A 16,511-nucleotide genomic window follows, 5' to 3' on the forward strand; every position below is an offset into this window, starting at 1 on the left:
CCAAGGAAGGTTCACAGATCACAAAGAAGCAGTATAGTTTAGTATTTGGAGACACAAATTCTTATCTCATCTTACCCCCTAAAACAGCTCCTCACATTAATCACAGCTTGCCAGGTGAAACAACCCACATCAGCACAGTCCAGACCCTCCATGCCTTAATCATTAATGCATTCTTTCTAAGTTAGTCATCCCATCAATTATGAGAATAATAAATCCCCATAGTATGTATAGGAGCCTAGAGGTACAGTGGCTTCAGAAAGTATTCATACCGTTGACTTATTTCACACTTTGTTGTGTTACAGCCTGAATTCAAAATGGATGAAAAGTTTTTTTTCTCGTACCGATCTACACACAATACCCCATAATGACAAATGTATTGAAAATGAAATACAGAAATATCTCATTTACATAAGTATTTACACCCCTGAGTCAATACTTTGTAGAAGCACAGTTGAGTCTCTTTCTAGGTGAGTCTCTAAGAGCTTTCCACACCTGGAACATTTGCCCATTATTCTTTTATAAGTTATTCAAGCTCTGTCAAATTGGTTATATATTTTTTTTTTGTCATTTAGCAGACGCTCTTATCCAGAGCGACTTACAGGAGCAATTAGGGTTAAGTGCCTTGCTCAAGGGCACGTCGACAGATTTTTCACCTAGTCGGCTCGGGGATTAGAACCAGCGACCTTTCGGTTACTGGCACTACGCTCTTAACCACTAAGCTACCTGCCGCCCGTTATTGATAATTTAAGTCAAAACTGCAACTCGGCCACTCAGGAACATTAACTGCCTATTTGGTAAGCAACTCCAGTGTAGATTTGGCCTTGTGTTTTAGGTTATTGTCCTGCTGAAAGGTGAATTCATCTCCCAGTGTCTGGTGGAGTGCAGACTGAACCAGGTTTTCCTCTAGGATTCTGCCTGTGTTTAGCTCCATTTACAAGCATACCCATAAGGTGATGCAGCCACCACTATGCTTGAAAATATGGGGAGTGGTAGGTACTCATTAATGTGTTATATTGGATTTGCCCCATACATAATTTGTATTCAGGACAAAAAGTTAAATGCTTTGCCACATTTTTTGCAGTAATGCCTATTTGCAAACAAGATGCATGTTTTGGAATATTTTTATTCTGTACAGGCTTCCTTCTTTTCACTCTGTCAATTCAATTAATATTGTGGAGTAACTATGTTGTTGATCCATCCTCAGTTTTCTCCTATCACAGCCATTAAACTCTGTAACTGTTTTAAAGTCACCATTGGCCTCATGGTGAAATCCGAGCGGTTTCCTTCCTCTCCAGCAACAGTTAGGAAGGACGCCTGTATATTTGTAGTGACTGGGTGTATTGATACACCATCCAAAGTGTAATTAATAAATTCACCATGCTCAAAGGGATATTCAATATCTGCTTTTTTACATTTTTACCAATAGTTGCCTTTCTTTGTGGTTGAATCTGTGTTTGAAATTCACTTCTCGACTGAGGGACCTTACAGATAATTGTATGTGTGGGGTACAGCGATGAGGTAGTCATTCAAAAATCACAGTGAACACTATTATTGCACACAGAGTGAGTCCATGCAACTTATGTAACTTGTTCAGCACCCAAAATGAGTACTGTAACCTATTTCAGTCCAAGTCAAGCACTGTTCCCTGCTGCTCGTTGGAGTGTGAGGAGGGTTAGCCACATGATCTTTATCACACCAACGAGATCTAGGATCCAAATTCACTGTATGTCTGCCTTGATGTTCTTAAAACTCCACGGACCCCCTCTTGCACAGTGGAACCCAGAACGATATGTGACCAGTTGGTTACAGCAACACCGTTCTGCCGATTAACCCAAACCAGAGTGGCCACTGCAAAGCCCAAGGAGCCTGACTCTCTCTGGAAGTTGCTGTAGCCCTGCACCCAGCTTGGGATATTTAGCCAATATTGGCTATTGGTTGAGACGCAGGGCACATTCTAGCTTGGTATGTCAGGGTGGGCAATTGGAAATGTGAATTGGGCCATGTTGAAGGTAATAATGCATTAAGGTTATAGTTTATTGAAATGCATGAATACACCACAAGCTTGATTTTATGGCTGTTTTAAAACTAAATTCCTGTAATTGTACATTGCAATGTTTTGTGTTCACTACTTGGTCAATTGATTTGAGAGCATGTTTAATCTATGCAAATAAATTATATGAATTGATAGTTCATATCTCGGTGTTCATTTATTCTGTAATAGGGTATATTGTAACTATGTGTTCAAGCTAATCAAATCAAAGTTTAAATCATACAGTGTAGTGTAAGTTACAATGAAATGCCTACTCGCAACTAAAGCTCTCCTCGCAGAGTGCAATGATATTAAGCCATATATACACACAGTACTAGTCAAAAGTTTGGACACACCTACTACTGATTGAGATCAATCAAATGATTGGCATGCAGAGGCAGTTTGGAAGTTTCACTGGTAAAACAAATAATTATCATTCAAGATTGACAGTGATGATGGCCTATTTTGAAATCAGGTATGTCTAATTTAGTGATTGAGGGTATTAAAAATATAACATTTTCTTGATACAATATGTGTGGGTATAGAGGCAGACGGAGGATGCATTTTACATTCAAGGAATGATGCATTCAATTAGAGGATGCATTTTATGCATATTTATAACGATATAGAATGATATTATTCAACAGCCTACATCTGTCGGTACAAACTTTGATTGAGGAAATTATGACGTCATTTACATTTTTTGTTGTTGGTGTTCCCTTGCCTATATGGCACAACACCCACCGCTGATTTTAGTGTAAGCACAATCTTACAAACAGAAATAATGTGAGGAAAACATTTTATTTACCAACAAATGGGAAAACAAACGGTAAACAGAAGAAGAATAAATATTCCATCCCCTTAATCCACAACTTCTATTTCTATCCTTGGAATTAATTGAATAGACAACGTCTACTAGGGTTTAATGCTGGACTGGACCTGGTCCTCATGGCATCTACATGGTCAGCTCCTGCAAAGAAGAAAACAAAAAGTGGTTTGTATCTAAGGAGGAGCCAACATTGAATAGAATCTAGAACTTTATTGTTCAGATGGAACTGTGCCTGTCATAAGCTTAGAACATAGCAATCAAAGGTAAACATCAATTACAACTGATAGTACATTCACAACATAAGTGACAACCAATTAAATATACTTACCATGATGGCATTGACGATGTCGTTGTTGTTGTTCTTGAGTGCTCGTATAGCCTTCGCTCGAGATACGTTGGCTTGTGACATCACCAGCTCAATGTCCTTCACCTCCACGCCAGTCTCATCAACCTGCAAAGCATGATGGAACGCAGAAGTGAATTGGGAGGAAGTTCTAATAAGTCAATCACTTAGAATGGATTATCATTATATTGGTAGAGCACAATGAGGAAGTGAAAACTCCTGACGCCATACATTTATTCATTACTAATGTTTCATGATAAAAGTTGAGTAAACGTCAGAGGATGTAAGTTGGAACAAGCCTGGTCCCAAATCTGACAGAACAGAGCTAACCAATCTGGGACCAGGCTAGGTTGGAACCAGCGCGAAGACCTGACCATTAGACGAGTTCGACCCTTACATTTAAGTAATTTAGCAAACGCTCTTATCCAAGCGACTTAGTTTTAGTGTATTCATCTTAAGGTACACTACATGACCAAAGGTATGTGGACACCTGCTCATCGAACATCTCATTCCAAAATCATGGGCATTAATATGTAGTTGGTCCCCCCTTTGCTGCTATAACAGCCTCCACTGCTTCCTTTCAGCAACAAGAGCATTAGTGAGGTCGGGCACTGATGTTGGGCGATTAGGCCTGGCTCGCAGTTGGCGTTCCAATTCATCCCAAAGGTGTTCGATGGGGTTGAGGTCAGGGCTCCATGCAGGCCAGTCAAGTTTTTCCACACCGATCTCGACAAACCATTTCTGTATGGACCTTGCTTTGTGCACGGGGGCAGTGTCATGTTGAAACAGGAAAGGGCCTTCCCAAAACTGTTGCCACAAAGTTGGAAGGACAGAATTGTCTAGAATGTCATTGTATGCTGTAGCTTTAAGACTTCCCTTCAACTAAGGGGCCTAGCCCAAACCATGAAAAACAGCCCCAGACCATTATTCCTCCTCCACCAAACTACAGTTGGCACTATGCATTGGGACAGGTAGCGTTCTCCTGGCATCCGCGTGATTAATCACTCCAGAGAACGCGTTTCCACTGCTCCAGAGTCCAATGGCGGCAAGCTTTACACCACTCCAGCCGACGCTTGGCATTGCGCATGGTGATCTTAGGCTTGTGTGCGGGTGCTCGGCCATGGAAACCCATTTCATGAAGCTCCCGACAAACAGTTATTGTGCTGACGTTGCATCCAGAGGCAGTTTGGAACTCGGTAGTGAGCGTTGCAACCGAGGACAGACAATTTTTACGCACTGTGCGCTTCAACAATCGGCAGTCCCATTCTGTGAGCTTGTGTGGCCTACCACTTTGCAGCTGAGCCGTTGTTGCTCCTAGACGTTTCCGCTTCACAATAACAGCACTTACAGTTGACCAGGGCAGCCCTAGCAGGGCAGAAATTTGACGAACTGACTTGTTGGAAAGGTGGCTGAAATAGCCAAATCCACTAATTCGAAGGGGTGGCCACATACTTTTCTATATACAGTGCCTTTGGAAAGTATTCAGACCCATTGACTTTTTCCACATTTTGTTACGTTACAGCCTTATTCTAAAATGGATTAAAAAAAAAATAATCCTCAGCAATCTACACACAATACCCTATAATGACAAAGCGAAAACAGGTTTCTCTCTCCATTGGTTTGACTGGAGAGATCCAGTATGCTTTCTCTCCATTGGTTTGACTGTGGAGAGATCCTGTATGCCCTCTCTACATTGGTTGGTTTCTCTGTATGAGAATTAGACCTTGTATGCCTCCACTGCTACCTTAACAAATGCCATGTATAATGATGCCATGTTGTTTTGGGCGTGTGGAAAAGGCCAAGACAGGGTAAACTGTTCAACTTGGAGAACAATAAAACATGTTGGATGTAAAATGAACTACACCAATCTTGCTGTGTGTGAAGTCTGTGTGTGTGTGTGTGTGTATCAAGAGTCTCCTAAATGCGACCTTCCTGTCACTGCTCTGCCACCAGGAGATGTCGGCCTACATTGATGGAGGTGCGACAGGCAGACAGAGATGCCCAGCAGGTAACCATCTATCCATACATACATCTAACTATAACCCTAACCCAGCAGGTAACCATCTATCCATACATACATCTATGTGGTCCTCTGTAGCTCAATTGGTAGAGCATGGCGCCAGGGTAATGGGTTCAATCCCCGGGACCACCCATACATAAAAATGTATGCACGCATGACTGTAAGTCGCTTTGGATAAAAGTGTCTGCTAAATGGCATATTATATCTAACTGTAACCCTAACCCCTCTGAAGAAGCCTAGTGTACTGAAATGTCAGGAGGGCCTTTTTTAATTGACTTAATCTTTCTAGAAACTTTTAAATGAACCTTATGGATTTCAGCTGGGGACTCAGATAAAACTAGACAAAGGAAATCCTCCACACACTATTTTTGGGACCAAGTAAATTGATGCCAACAGTGGACAATTCCCAGCAAAAGCAACTCTACAACACTCGTGGAGCATAGAGGGAGTATTCCCCTTGGAGAATCCAGAGTGGCACCGCTGAAGATTTTTTGTTGTTGCTTACGATAACAATCTCAATTTGAAGCTCTAAAGAAAAGGGGAATTCTTCTCAAAATCAAGAACACCATTCTCCCTCCTGCCCCACCTATTGTCCATGTATGAATATTAGTTGGCATCTAATTGAAGAAGCTAACTGCATCGCAGTGCTAGCTGTGCCACTAGAGATCCTGGTTCGTGTCCAGGCTCTGTGGCAGCCAGCCGCGACCGGGAGACCCATGGGCGGCGCACAATTGGTCCAGCGTCGTCCAAGGTAGGGGAGGGTTTGGCCGGCAGGGATGTGGGTTCGTTTCCCACGGGGGGCCAGTATGAAAAAATAACAAAAAACATGTATGCATTCACTAACCGTAAGTCGCTCTGGATAAGAGCGTCTGCTAAATGACTAAAATGTCAATGTAAATGTAGAAATCTTTGCAAATATACTCGAAGTTGAGCTCAGGTGCATCCTGTTTCCATTGATCATCCTTGAGATGTTTCTACAACTTGATTGGAGTCCACCTGTGGTAAATTCAATTGATTGGCCATGATTTGGAAAAGGTACACACCGGTCTATTTAAGGTCCCACAGTTGACCGTGCATGTCAGAGCAAAAACCAAGCCATAAGGTTGAAGGAATTGTCCGTAGAGCTCCGAGACAGGACTGTGTCAAGGCACAGATCTGGGGAAGGGTACCAAAAAATGTCTGCAGCATTGAAGGTCCCCAAGAACACAGTGGCCTCCATCATTCTTAAATGGAAGAAGTTTGGAACCACCAAGACTCTTCGTAGAGCTGGCTGCCCGGCCAAACTTAGCAATCAGGGGAGAAGGGCCTTGGTCACCCGATGGTCACTCTGACAGAGCTCTAGAGTTCCTCTGTGGAGATGGGAGAACCTTCCAGAAGGACAACCATCTCTGCAGCACTCCACCAATCAGGCCTTTATGGTAAAGTGGCCAGACGGAAGCCTCTCCTCAGTAAAAGGCACATGACAGCCGCTTAGAGTATCATGCTGTGGGGATGTTTTTCAGCGGCAGGGACTGGGAGACTAGTCAGGATCGAGGGAAAGATGAACAGAGCAAAGCACAGAGAGATCCTTGATGAAAACCTGCTCCAGAGTGCTCAGGACCTCAGACTGGGGTGAAGGTTCACCTTCCAACAAGACAACAACCCTAAGCACACAGCCATCGCTGGAGAGACCTGAAAATAGCTGTGCAGCAACGCTCCCCATCCAACCTGACAGAGATTGAGAGGATCTGCAGAAAATAATGGGAGAAATTCCCCAAATACAGGTGTGCCAAGATTGTAGCGTCATACCCAAGAAGACTCAAGGCTGTAATCGCTGCCAAAGGTGCATCATCAAAGTACTAAGTAAACTGTCTGAATACTAAAAACCTGTTTTTGCTTTGTTGTTAAGAGGTATTGTGTGTAGATTGATGAGGGGAAAAAAACAATTTCACCAATTTTAGAATACAGCTGTAACCTAACAAAATATTGAAAAAGTCAAGGGGTCTGAATACTCTGCGAAGGCACAGTGTAGCTAGGTGAGACAACCACACATCACAGTCATTGTAAGTAAATGTTTTCCTTGACCCTCACCTCCTCCTCTTCACTCTCCTCCTGTACTGTGGGTGTCTGTGTGTTCTCCTGGATGCTGGACATTCTGTCTTCTCCCTGGACCTTGAACTTCTCTGCTGCTGCCAGCTGAGCTTGTTGGGACAGGTCCTCAATCTGGAACAAAAGGAAATTCATTTCAGAAAACAGCATCGCAAGAATAATTTGAGCATATCTTTGTATAATTCATAGAGAACTTAAAATACATACTTGTGAAATAAATAGCTTATATAAAGGCATTTATAAACCATTAAGTATTGCATGTCCCATCTGAAATGAAAAGCTGCACTGTCAGATCCAACCAAGATTAAATTGATTAATGATTCTGCTAGTATTTCTGGTAACCACTTAAAATAGCATCACGTGCCTTGGCTTCCCCGAAGACAATGTACGTGTCTGATATAAAATTGCGTAGATTCCTACCTTAGCCTCTCCGAAGACGATGTATGTGTCGGAGGCGGAGCTCTTGTAGACGTCTGGCTTTGGGATGACAAACAGGATGTTCTTGGACTTCCTGATGGTAACCCTGGTTACACCCATCACCTGACGGAGGCCGAGCTTGGACATGGCCTGGTGTTGACAGAGAAGATGATTATATTTTGTCCATAGGACACTATAGTAGCTAATCAATTAACATATTGTCTGTAGGAAACATATTGTCCAAAGGAAACTGAACTGAAAGTCATTACAACTGAAACATTTAGCATATAATTGTGTTTTTACACTGGGTAAAAAAATATAAGAATTTCCCTTAGACTTAAGAAATGATGTCCTTATGGCATCATTCCCCAAACATGAACTTTTCATTATGATGGTAGTTCAAAACAATGTTGTGTAGTATAGCAGCTCATTTTCAGCACAACCTCAGAGCAAAACAAGTAATTGATTTAGCAAATCATTCGGAGAAGTAGCTGGTCCATGGAGCAAATGTTGAGAACATTGCTTTTGGAGTTTTCAATGGGTTCTAGGGAAAAAGTAACTGATTGTTGTGGTACTTCAGGGGCAATTAAATGTACTCTAGGAACATTTGAATTAACAAAACTGACCTTTCTAGCTTTCTTTTCACTTCTGCTTTGTTTGGCTTTGCTGACTGGTTCCTCATCGATCTCAGCTGCTGCAGCAAGCTGAGGAGAGAACAATAACAGGTTTGTAAAAATCGGTTATTCTGTAAGCTGGACACATTAATCAGCAGGTTGTTATTTATCGTCATGACTCATGTAGTGGAGGCAGCTCTGCGAGAGGTCACTAGCTGGCACAGCCACAAAGTCATAAAATCAGACTTTAAACCTAACCTTAACCCCAACCACACTAAACCCTAATGCCTAACCCTAAATTAAATGAGCACTTTCTTTTCAGGAATTCTTACGATATAGCCAATTTTGACTTTGCAGCTGGTCCATCTAGCGGAAATCGCTCAGTTCTGCCTCCAGGGCAAGATTCATGACAAACGCCAACCTGCCATTTATCAACTGTACATTTTAGTCATTTAGCAGATGCTCTTATCCAGAGCGACTTACAGTTAGTGAGTGCATACATTTTTCATACTGTACAACTAATAAACAATTGATGGAGACAGGGGTTAATAGGTGGTTGCGTTAACGGGCAGGGGTGTTAAGTATATTAACACAGTATGAAAATGTATGCACTCACTAAAACTACGTCGCTCTGGATAAGAGCTTCTGCAAAAAAAAAAAAGAGGGTCAAAATCAAGTTAATAAAAAGGGGACACACAATGTCCTTTTTATTTACAAGAGGGATTCCCCCCCTCCTCCCTCGATATGACCCCTGGGAGTAGGTGAGCAGCACCCCCCGGTGGCCCCTGAGTGTAGGGGAGCAGCACCCCCTGGTGGCCATACTGTACCTGTGCCTGCTGTGTCTGTGTCGCGTCCTGCTCCTCCAAATCTGGTACGGACTCATCACTGTCGGAATCTGTGCCAGACCCTAGACACCATCAGATACATTCCATTTGAACATGTCACATGGTCACAAAATACCACACAATCAGTTCTTTAGTATAACGTAAACAAAACAATTTACATTAAGCAGAAAAGGCATCTAAGGGAAGGTAATTATGTGGTGATATAAGGAGTCAACTTGGTTACAATCACATTAAAATACACTCATACAGTTCCCTGGGACAGTTAAAGGACATTGTATTAGTGCAGCACTTCCCAAACTAGAGGTCTCGCCGATTTGAAAATGAGGTCGCGAGAGAAACAAAACAAAAAACATTGGGCTTGGTTCATAGATCCGCGGTTACGTCAGTAACCTCCGGTAGCCACTAGATGTGGTTGTAATACACAGATCGGTTTCTGTTTTCTTCAGAAAAATGTGGCTCTCTTTTGAACGATTTAAGCTAAAAAGATATTATGACCCTGTCACTGAAAGATACGATTCTCAGGAACACGGACGTGTCTTCTGTTTCCTTCTACAATGCCCACAAGCTGCAGGACTCATTAGAACAGAGTGGACAAGACCAGGCAGTTAATCAGACTGGTGGGAAAATAACATCAATGGCGTTCTTTTCTACACAGATCATACAAAATTATTGCCTGATGATCTTCTGAACTTCCAAATACCTTTCTAATGCATTTCAGTCACTTCAAACAATGCTTCCTTCAGATTGAAATACTGTCAAAAATACTGTCAGACTGATTTGTAATAGACTGTCATAGCCCAAATAAAATTGTATAAATGATATCAAAATGGGGTCGTGGCCCCAAAAAAAGTTTGAGAACCCCTGTATTAGTGACTGGACCGAAATATACATTGTTGTGTTAAAGATCAAATGTCAAAACAGGTGTGTGCAGGTCATTGAGGACATTCGAAGTCTGACTGCTGGTTTATGTTATCGCCAATCAAGATGTGAGAGGTCTTTGTCCATAGGAACTCTGAAGACTGCACCACTGAAACAGTAACATACAGCACAGGTGAACTCATTTCTTAACACACGTTTACATCTTAACCACTGTGAGAGCTTGCAAGTCAAATACACATTTTGCCATTGGTCAGGTTTTGGTCAGCACTAATGGTTGCCACTACAGAAGCCAAGCAAAGGGTGGATTTTCTAGAGTGAGGATGAACCAAACATAGACTGTAGGAATAAACATAGTTAGACAACCATTCAAAAAAAGAGACCATCCCAAATAGTCAGAATTGTCTATATTTTACCTGCTGTAAAAAAATAAAATCCTGTTAGTGCTATGTTAGTGACTGAACAAATACTTACATTTTACCCCAATGTATCCGATGAAGATAGAAATTACCTGACCCTAAATTATGCATACTAATATTGTTAGTGACATTTTAAAAATTGTCATGCGAAGCAGGCCAATGTGGATTCATAATACCCTTGTTGTTGTTGTTGACCACTGGCTTTACCACAATGGGCTCTGGATCTGGTGAAGGCTCAGTGATAAAGATGGAGGTGAGGTAAGGAGGGGGGGAGGGTTTGAGGGGTGAGGGAGACTCCACTGGTGTGGGTGGACGGGGGAATACGGGTGTGCCGCCGCCGGGTTCGTCTAGTGGAATCAGTGGGGTGACAGGGACAGGGGATAGCCTGGGAGGAGAAGCCGCTCGAGGTGCTGGTGTTTTAGGAAGGACAAACACCTCCACACCAGCGGGGGCAGTAAAGGGAATTGGAGGGGTTTCCTTTTCGAATGGAGATGGAGGAGACTGGAATACAGTGGCGGGAATATTTTCAACGGCGGGAGGCTCAGCAGCAGAAGCTTGGAGAGGGGCAACAGTGGCAGCAGCAGGCATATCATCCTGCTTCTCAGCTGGCGCTTTAGCAGCCACGTCTACGGACACCTGTTCAGCTCGGTCGTCAACTGCTGCAGACTCACAGGGCAGCTCAGCCTTCACAACAGAAGCCTCAGCAGATACAGCTATAGCCTTATGCACCTGGTCCTTTGCTTGACCTTCTGTAGCTCTCCGAGGGGGCAAAGCAGTGGAGAACGACATAGGTGCAGGAGCAGCATGTTCGCAGAACACTTTAAAAGAGAAGGGGCAGGCTTTAACAGGCGACGTAGCCAATGGAACGTCCGTCACTTCTGACAATGAGACCTGAGCTGGAAAGGCAGTAGCTTTAGTGGTTGTGGAATCCTCAGGATGGACAACTTCAGCCTTGGTGGCTACTACAGCTATGGAAGGAGCTGCTGGGGCTGGGGAAAAGAGGACAGCATCTTCAGTTAGGAAGGCGGCGGCAGTGACATCCACTTGCTGAGCGTACGAGGCAGAGGATAGTTCCGTTGAGGATAGAACAGGAATGGCAGGGGGTTTGTGAACGTGTGAAGCAGCACCAGACATGGTGGGAGGCAATGGCCTGGCATTAACTGGTGCAGCGGGGTTAGAGTTGGTTGGTTGTAGAGCTTCAGGTAACAGCGCAATATTGTTAGATTCAGCTGGCAGCTGTGGAGCGTCAGCCAGAGGGGCAGGTTTAGGTTTAGTAGGCTCTAGTTGTACGTTGGACCTAGTAAAACTCTCAGCATTCCCTGGCTCCACTGCTTTTATTACCTTGGGTTGTGGGGTGGCCTGGTGCTTGTCGGTGCCACCAAGAGGAGAGCCGACAGGGGGCGAGGCCAGGGGTGAAGAGGGGGGAGTGGAGGAGCAGTAAAGCGTGGAGGGAGACTTAGGAGAGGAGGTAGGGTTGGTTGGAGATGGGCGCTTGGTGGTGAAAGAAGGCACAGCTTTGGGCGAAGAGGACAGAGGAGGCGTGGTCCCAGTTTTTAGGGGGATAGGGGGTCTGTTAGAACAGCACGGGGGAAAGGAGGAGAGCACCTTGGAAGCAGAGTCTAAAGAAAAGACAGGATGTCAGTTGGATTTGGATAACAGTGACTGACAAGTGGCAATGTCATAAGAGAATGTTGAATGTCAGCTCTAGTAGACTGGCAGCAGCTAATGGGGATCCATAATAAATACAAATGTCAATGACAAAACCTGACTAGTCGGTGCAAAAAGGGGTTGCAAAAGATTTGTCACACTATACAGCGATTGACAACAACATAAGAGCATGTTCAATCTCAAGAACTACAGTCACTACATTATTCACATTTTCGTCATTTAGCAGACGCTCTTATCAGAGGGACTTACAGTTAGTGCATTCATCTAAAGATAGCTAGGTAGGACAACCACATCACAGTCATAGTAAGTACATTTTCCCTCAATAAAGTCAGCTAGTAAGGGGGGAGTCAAGTGCAGTATTAGTTCACGAAAGGCTTTGGGTGGGGGGTGGGGGGCATAAGGAGTGGCAAAGGGAATTGTTTCTTTAAGTGACAATGCATGTTAGTTACACTTAACTAGCATACAAATGTTACAGTAAAGACAGCACACTGTCAACAGGCAAAGAACACACAGGTTATTGTGCACTGCAACGCAAACTACTAGCAAGGACAACCAGCTTCTAAAAAAAAAAAAAAAAAAGGTTCTATAGACCCACAGCAGCCACAGCACAGCACAGTCAAAACTACCCTGTGCCAGACTGGCACGAACCTGACAGATGGTTAAGGTGATTTAGAAATTGTGTAGTTAGTGATCATTGAAATTCCCAACTTTAGACCGAAAAAGGTGACCCTTTCAGAAAGAAGACTAAGGTCATTGCTGATTCCTTTAGCACTAAAGCGCAAACATTATTTAAAATTTTTACCAACCAAATTGGCATAAGAAAAGCACCTAGAGGGAGGGACAGTTTTAATTAAGTTCAAACACATATAACCCACCTGAATGAATAGCAAATGACCTGGAATGACCATTAACATCCTTAGTCCGGACCTTCACCTTGGGTTCCTCGCTCTGAGTGGCCACTTCGTTTTGTTGGACCGCAACGCTCACAACCTCAGGGGCTTCAACCACTTCAGGTGCCACAGTTGCTGTAAGATATTCTGAAGCAGTTTCTTGCTCTTCTGTGGTGGCTTCAGGAACTGGCACTACTTGACTAGCTTGTTCTTCAACAGCAACCTCCGGTGCGTCAACAGTTGGCTCCTCAGCGGTCACTCTGTCTTCCTCTGGCACAGCAGCAGTTTGGTCTTGGGTTGTTGGTTCTTCTTTAACAGGACTAGCAATCTCTTCTTCATTCAGCTTGTCCTTAACCTTCTCAGTGTGATCTTGAACTGCTTCGGCAGCTACAGTGGGGCATGGATCAGCCATTTCCTTGGTTACCTCGGGTAGTGAAACTGGTTTGCCGATACAACTCCCATCGACTCCCAACACTGGGAATCCAGGAAAAGAGTAGGAGGAGTAGAAAGGGGAAGTTGAAAGAGTAGGGGGGGAGTCACAGCGACATTAAAAGCTGCAACCCATGTTGGGGAACACATATCTATACAAATGTTATAAAAAAAGTGGGATACTGTTCCAAATTAGGGAGTGAGAGATTCTCTCTCCTTAAGAATAACTATAGGCGAATCAAGACCGGGGCTGAATTTAGTCCAAATTCATCTTAACAAGAAATTGGAGAAACCAATACTACTGTTGAGAAACAACAACTCCAACATGTACTAACGGAACTACAAGACGTACTGTTTCTACACACAGAAGAACGGTAAAAATGTAGACCACCAAGTTGTGCATGATGATCCCAATGTGAGTCTAATCGTGACAGTATAAACAGGAGTCTTTGTGAGAGTGTTTGTAACAGAGATAGTGAATATTTGTATTCCCCTGCCAGTCTTATCATGCAGTGCCCACATTCAAGTGAAACCCCTTGGGACCCATCATCTTTCAGTACACAGACTGAAGAAGCGAGTACAAAATATAGAGTCTATTAGGTTTACCATTCAAGAGATGTTATAAGAAAGTGAAGGAGGAGACTAATCGAACATGCTTTACCTTGAGTAATATTTAGGCTAGATCAGCCAGAAAGTGTAAGGAAATTAAGGGCGCGTTCGTAAATTCACTCTGGCCATCTCCTCCGATTTCAGAGCACTCTCGTCTGAGTGTGCCAGAGTGCAGAATAACTGATTAATTTTCGAACGCTCAACACCCGTTGAATATGGCCGGTGTCAGTAAACGTCGGCAAAAAAAGCGTATTTAAATTGTTGCCAGCAGCACAGTTACAGTCGCCAATGCTCTAGATAACTTGAAAACAGCCTAACCAGCTCTGCAAGGGCAAGTAAAATGCTCTGAATTTACAAACTGACAATCTGACAACGCTCTGAATTTACAAAACGCCCAGAGCGCACTCACAAATTGAATTTACGAACACACCCTAAGATTGATGAAAGATGTAGTTGAATGTACAGCAGTTGAGGAACCTTTGAGTTGAGCATTTTCATTTAGCATGAACAATTCCAGTAGATTAGTGATTCACAAGCCATTTTACAATAAACATGACAGATTACATTTAACATTAGGCCTACATCAGATTCAGATTATAATTCGCCCATTATTGTGAATGGATAATGACCACTGGTAATCCAAGCATCGTATAGCATATTGAACAGAAAAATAATCCAGTAATTTAGCAAATATTTCTCACCGGTAAATGTAATAGCTCAAATTCTGAAAACTCATTCGTGAGGACATCACTATGCTTTCTCATTGCCTTTTTGAATAGGCATTCACGACAGACATTTCTGGGGGACAGATGATGTTCCATGCAAGACACCACAAGAAAAAGTATAATGGCGTATTAGTTTGTCCATTACACCCCAGTCCCAAGACAAAACTCATACAGCACAGGTGAGTACAGTAGAAAGAAACCTCAAAGTACAGGTGAGTACAGTAGAAAGAAACCTCATACAGTACAGGTGAGTACGGTAGATGTTTTAGAGTCCTGGAAACAAAAACAAACCCTGTTGGATTCTATGTTAGAGTTTAATTGAGATTACACACAAGGTTAGGTCTAGCATGATCAGAGTAAAGAAATGCCATTTTGACAAAATAAAAACCGATTGTTTAGTAATTTTGCTGTTGAGTTCCAGGACCCCATATGTGGAAAAACATATCATGCCAGGTCAACAGACTGCCTAAAGGACAGTACAGACACATTGAGAAATATAAATAAGATACTAACCAGTCTCAGCCTGTGGCAGCTCCATCGCTGGGCCTGTCTCTGCAGTGGTTTCACCTGGCATGTCTGTCAACAAAACAAAACAAAACCTATGGTCAGAGGTAAGGGTGTAATAATGTCTAAATGTGAATGTGATTGAAATGGGTAACAGGTTTGGCAACGCTGTGTTTGGATGGGCAAAGCCAAGACATGACCCTTGAATGACAAGCCGCGAAATATGGAACAACTAAACGGTGTAACTTGAGCTACAGTACAAGCAACTGTGTCTGTGGCATACATGAACATGATAGGGCACTGCAGAGGTAATAACTAAAATAGCTAACTACAGTAACTATAGCGGTCTTCTAAATGAAAATGTTAGAACTGCCTGGATTCCAACCTAGAATTTCATGACGCAATACAAGGTATGGGGCAAACTTTGCTGGTTTGTTGTGTTAGCTAGCTAACCAACTGGCTGGTTGGCTTGTTAACAAATTGACTTGTTTGCTTACTAGTTAGCTATCTCACTTTATTCACACTCTTGTTGCACATTTAAGTAGATGGCCATCCCACACCCTACGGAATGTTTAATAGGGTATTATGTACAAATGTTATTTGGACACTAGCTAACAGAAACACAGCTAGCTACCTAGCTCACGTTGGTTTCGAGACAAGAGACTGGCGTCGTTAGTTAGCTTGCTAGCGAAATCATACGAGATAATAACCATTAAATGTGAATTCCTCAGTAATACCAAACTTAAGAATACCTATTTACGATAACTACCACATATAATGGCACACAATTCTAAGTTAGATGTTGATAGATTGTCACGAGAAAAACTTACTGTGATAGGAGTGTAGATCTAAGATGGGTGTAAAAAAGAACTACAAGTACCAGAACGCCTGGCTGCAAGACAAAACTGACTCAACTTCCGGATTTATGCAAATAACCCTCTTAGAATTAGAATACAGCGACCATGTAAACGCCCAAGACTGGTGAGTGTGCATGTATTTAGTGCATGTACTTCCATATTGTGCATGTGCCTTAGGTCATGAGCAAACACATCTTGATTGCCACACACACAGAGACCCGCGTTTTGAACAGTGGTGGAAAAAGTACCCAATTGTCATACTTGAGTAAAAGTAAAGATACCTTAATAGAAAATTACTCGAGTAAAATTGAAAGTCAACGAGTAAAATATTACTTGAGTAAAAGTCTAA

At 42.8% G+C, this 16,511-nt stretch overlaps 1 protein-coding gene across 3 annotated transcripts; it reads right to left on the bottom strand.

The window, feature by feature from the left end:
* Positions 1–2,811: 2,811 nt before the first annotated feature.
* On the bottom strand, positions 2,812–16,213 carry LOC121537859 (nascent polypeptide-associated complex subunit alpha). Of its 3 annotated transcripts, XM_045207345.1 has the most exons (10): positions 16,136–16,213; positions 15,315–15,377; positions 13,024–13,512; positions 10,657–12,099; positions 9,168–9,247; positions 8,353–8,430; positions 7,730–7,876; positions 7,292–7,423; positions 3,187–3,309; positions 2,812–2,999 (listed from the first exon to the last, which is right to left on the bottom strand). In XM_045207345.1, exons 2-10 carry the CDS (start codon positions 15,373–15,375, stop codon positions 2,985–2,987), a joined length of 2,568 nt encoding a protein of 855 aa, XP_045063280.1. In that variant the 5' UTR covers positions 15,376–15,377; positions 16,136–16,213; the 3' UTR covers positions 2,812–2,984. The 3 variants fall into 3 exon arrangements, with proteins under 3 accessions (XP_045063280.1, XP_041701405.1, XP_041701406.1); XM_041845471.1 differs by lacking the exon at positions 10,657–12,099 and having other exon boundaries at positions 16,136–16,188; XM_041845472.1 differs by lacking the exons at positions 10,657–12,099; positions 13,024–13,512 and having other exon boundaries at positions 16,136–16,179.
* Between the last annotated feature and the right edge of the window lie 298 nt (positions 16,214–16,511).

This window comes from Coregonus clupeaformis, chromosome 24 (genome assembly GCF_020615455.1).
Source record: "Coregonus clupeaformis isolate EN_2021a chromosome 24, ASM2061545v1, whole genome shotgun sequence".
Taxonomy (NCBI): domain Eukaryota; kingdom Metazoa; phylum Chordata; class Actinopteri; order Salmoniformes; family Salmonidae; genus Coregonus; species Coregonus clupeaformis.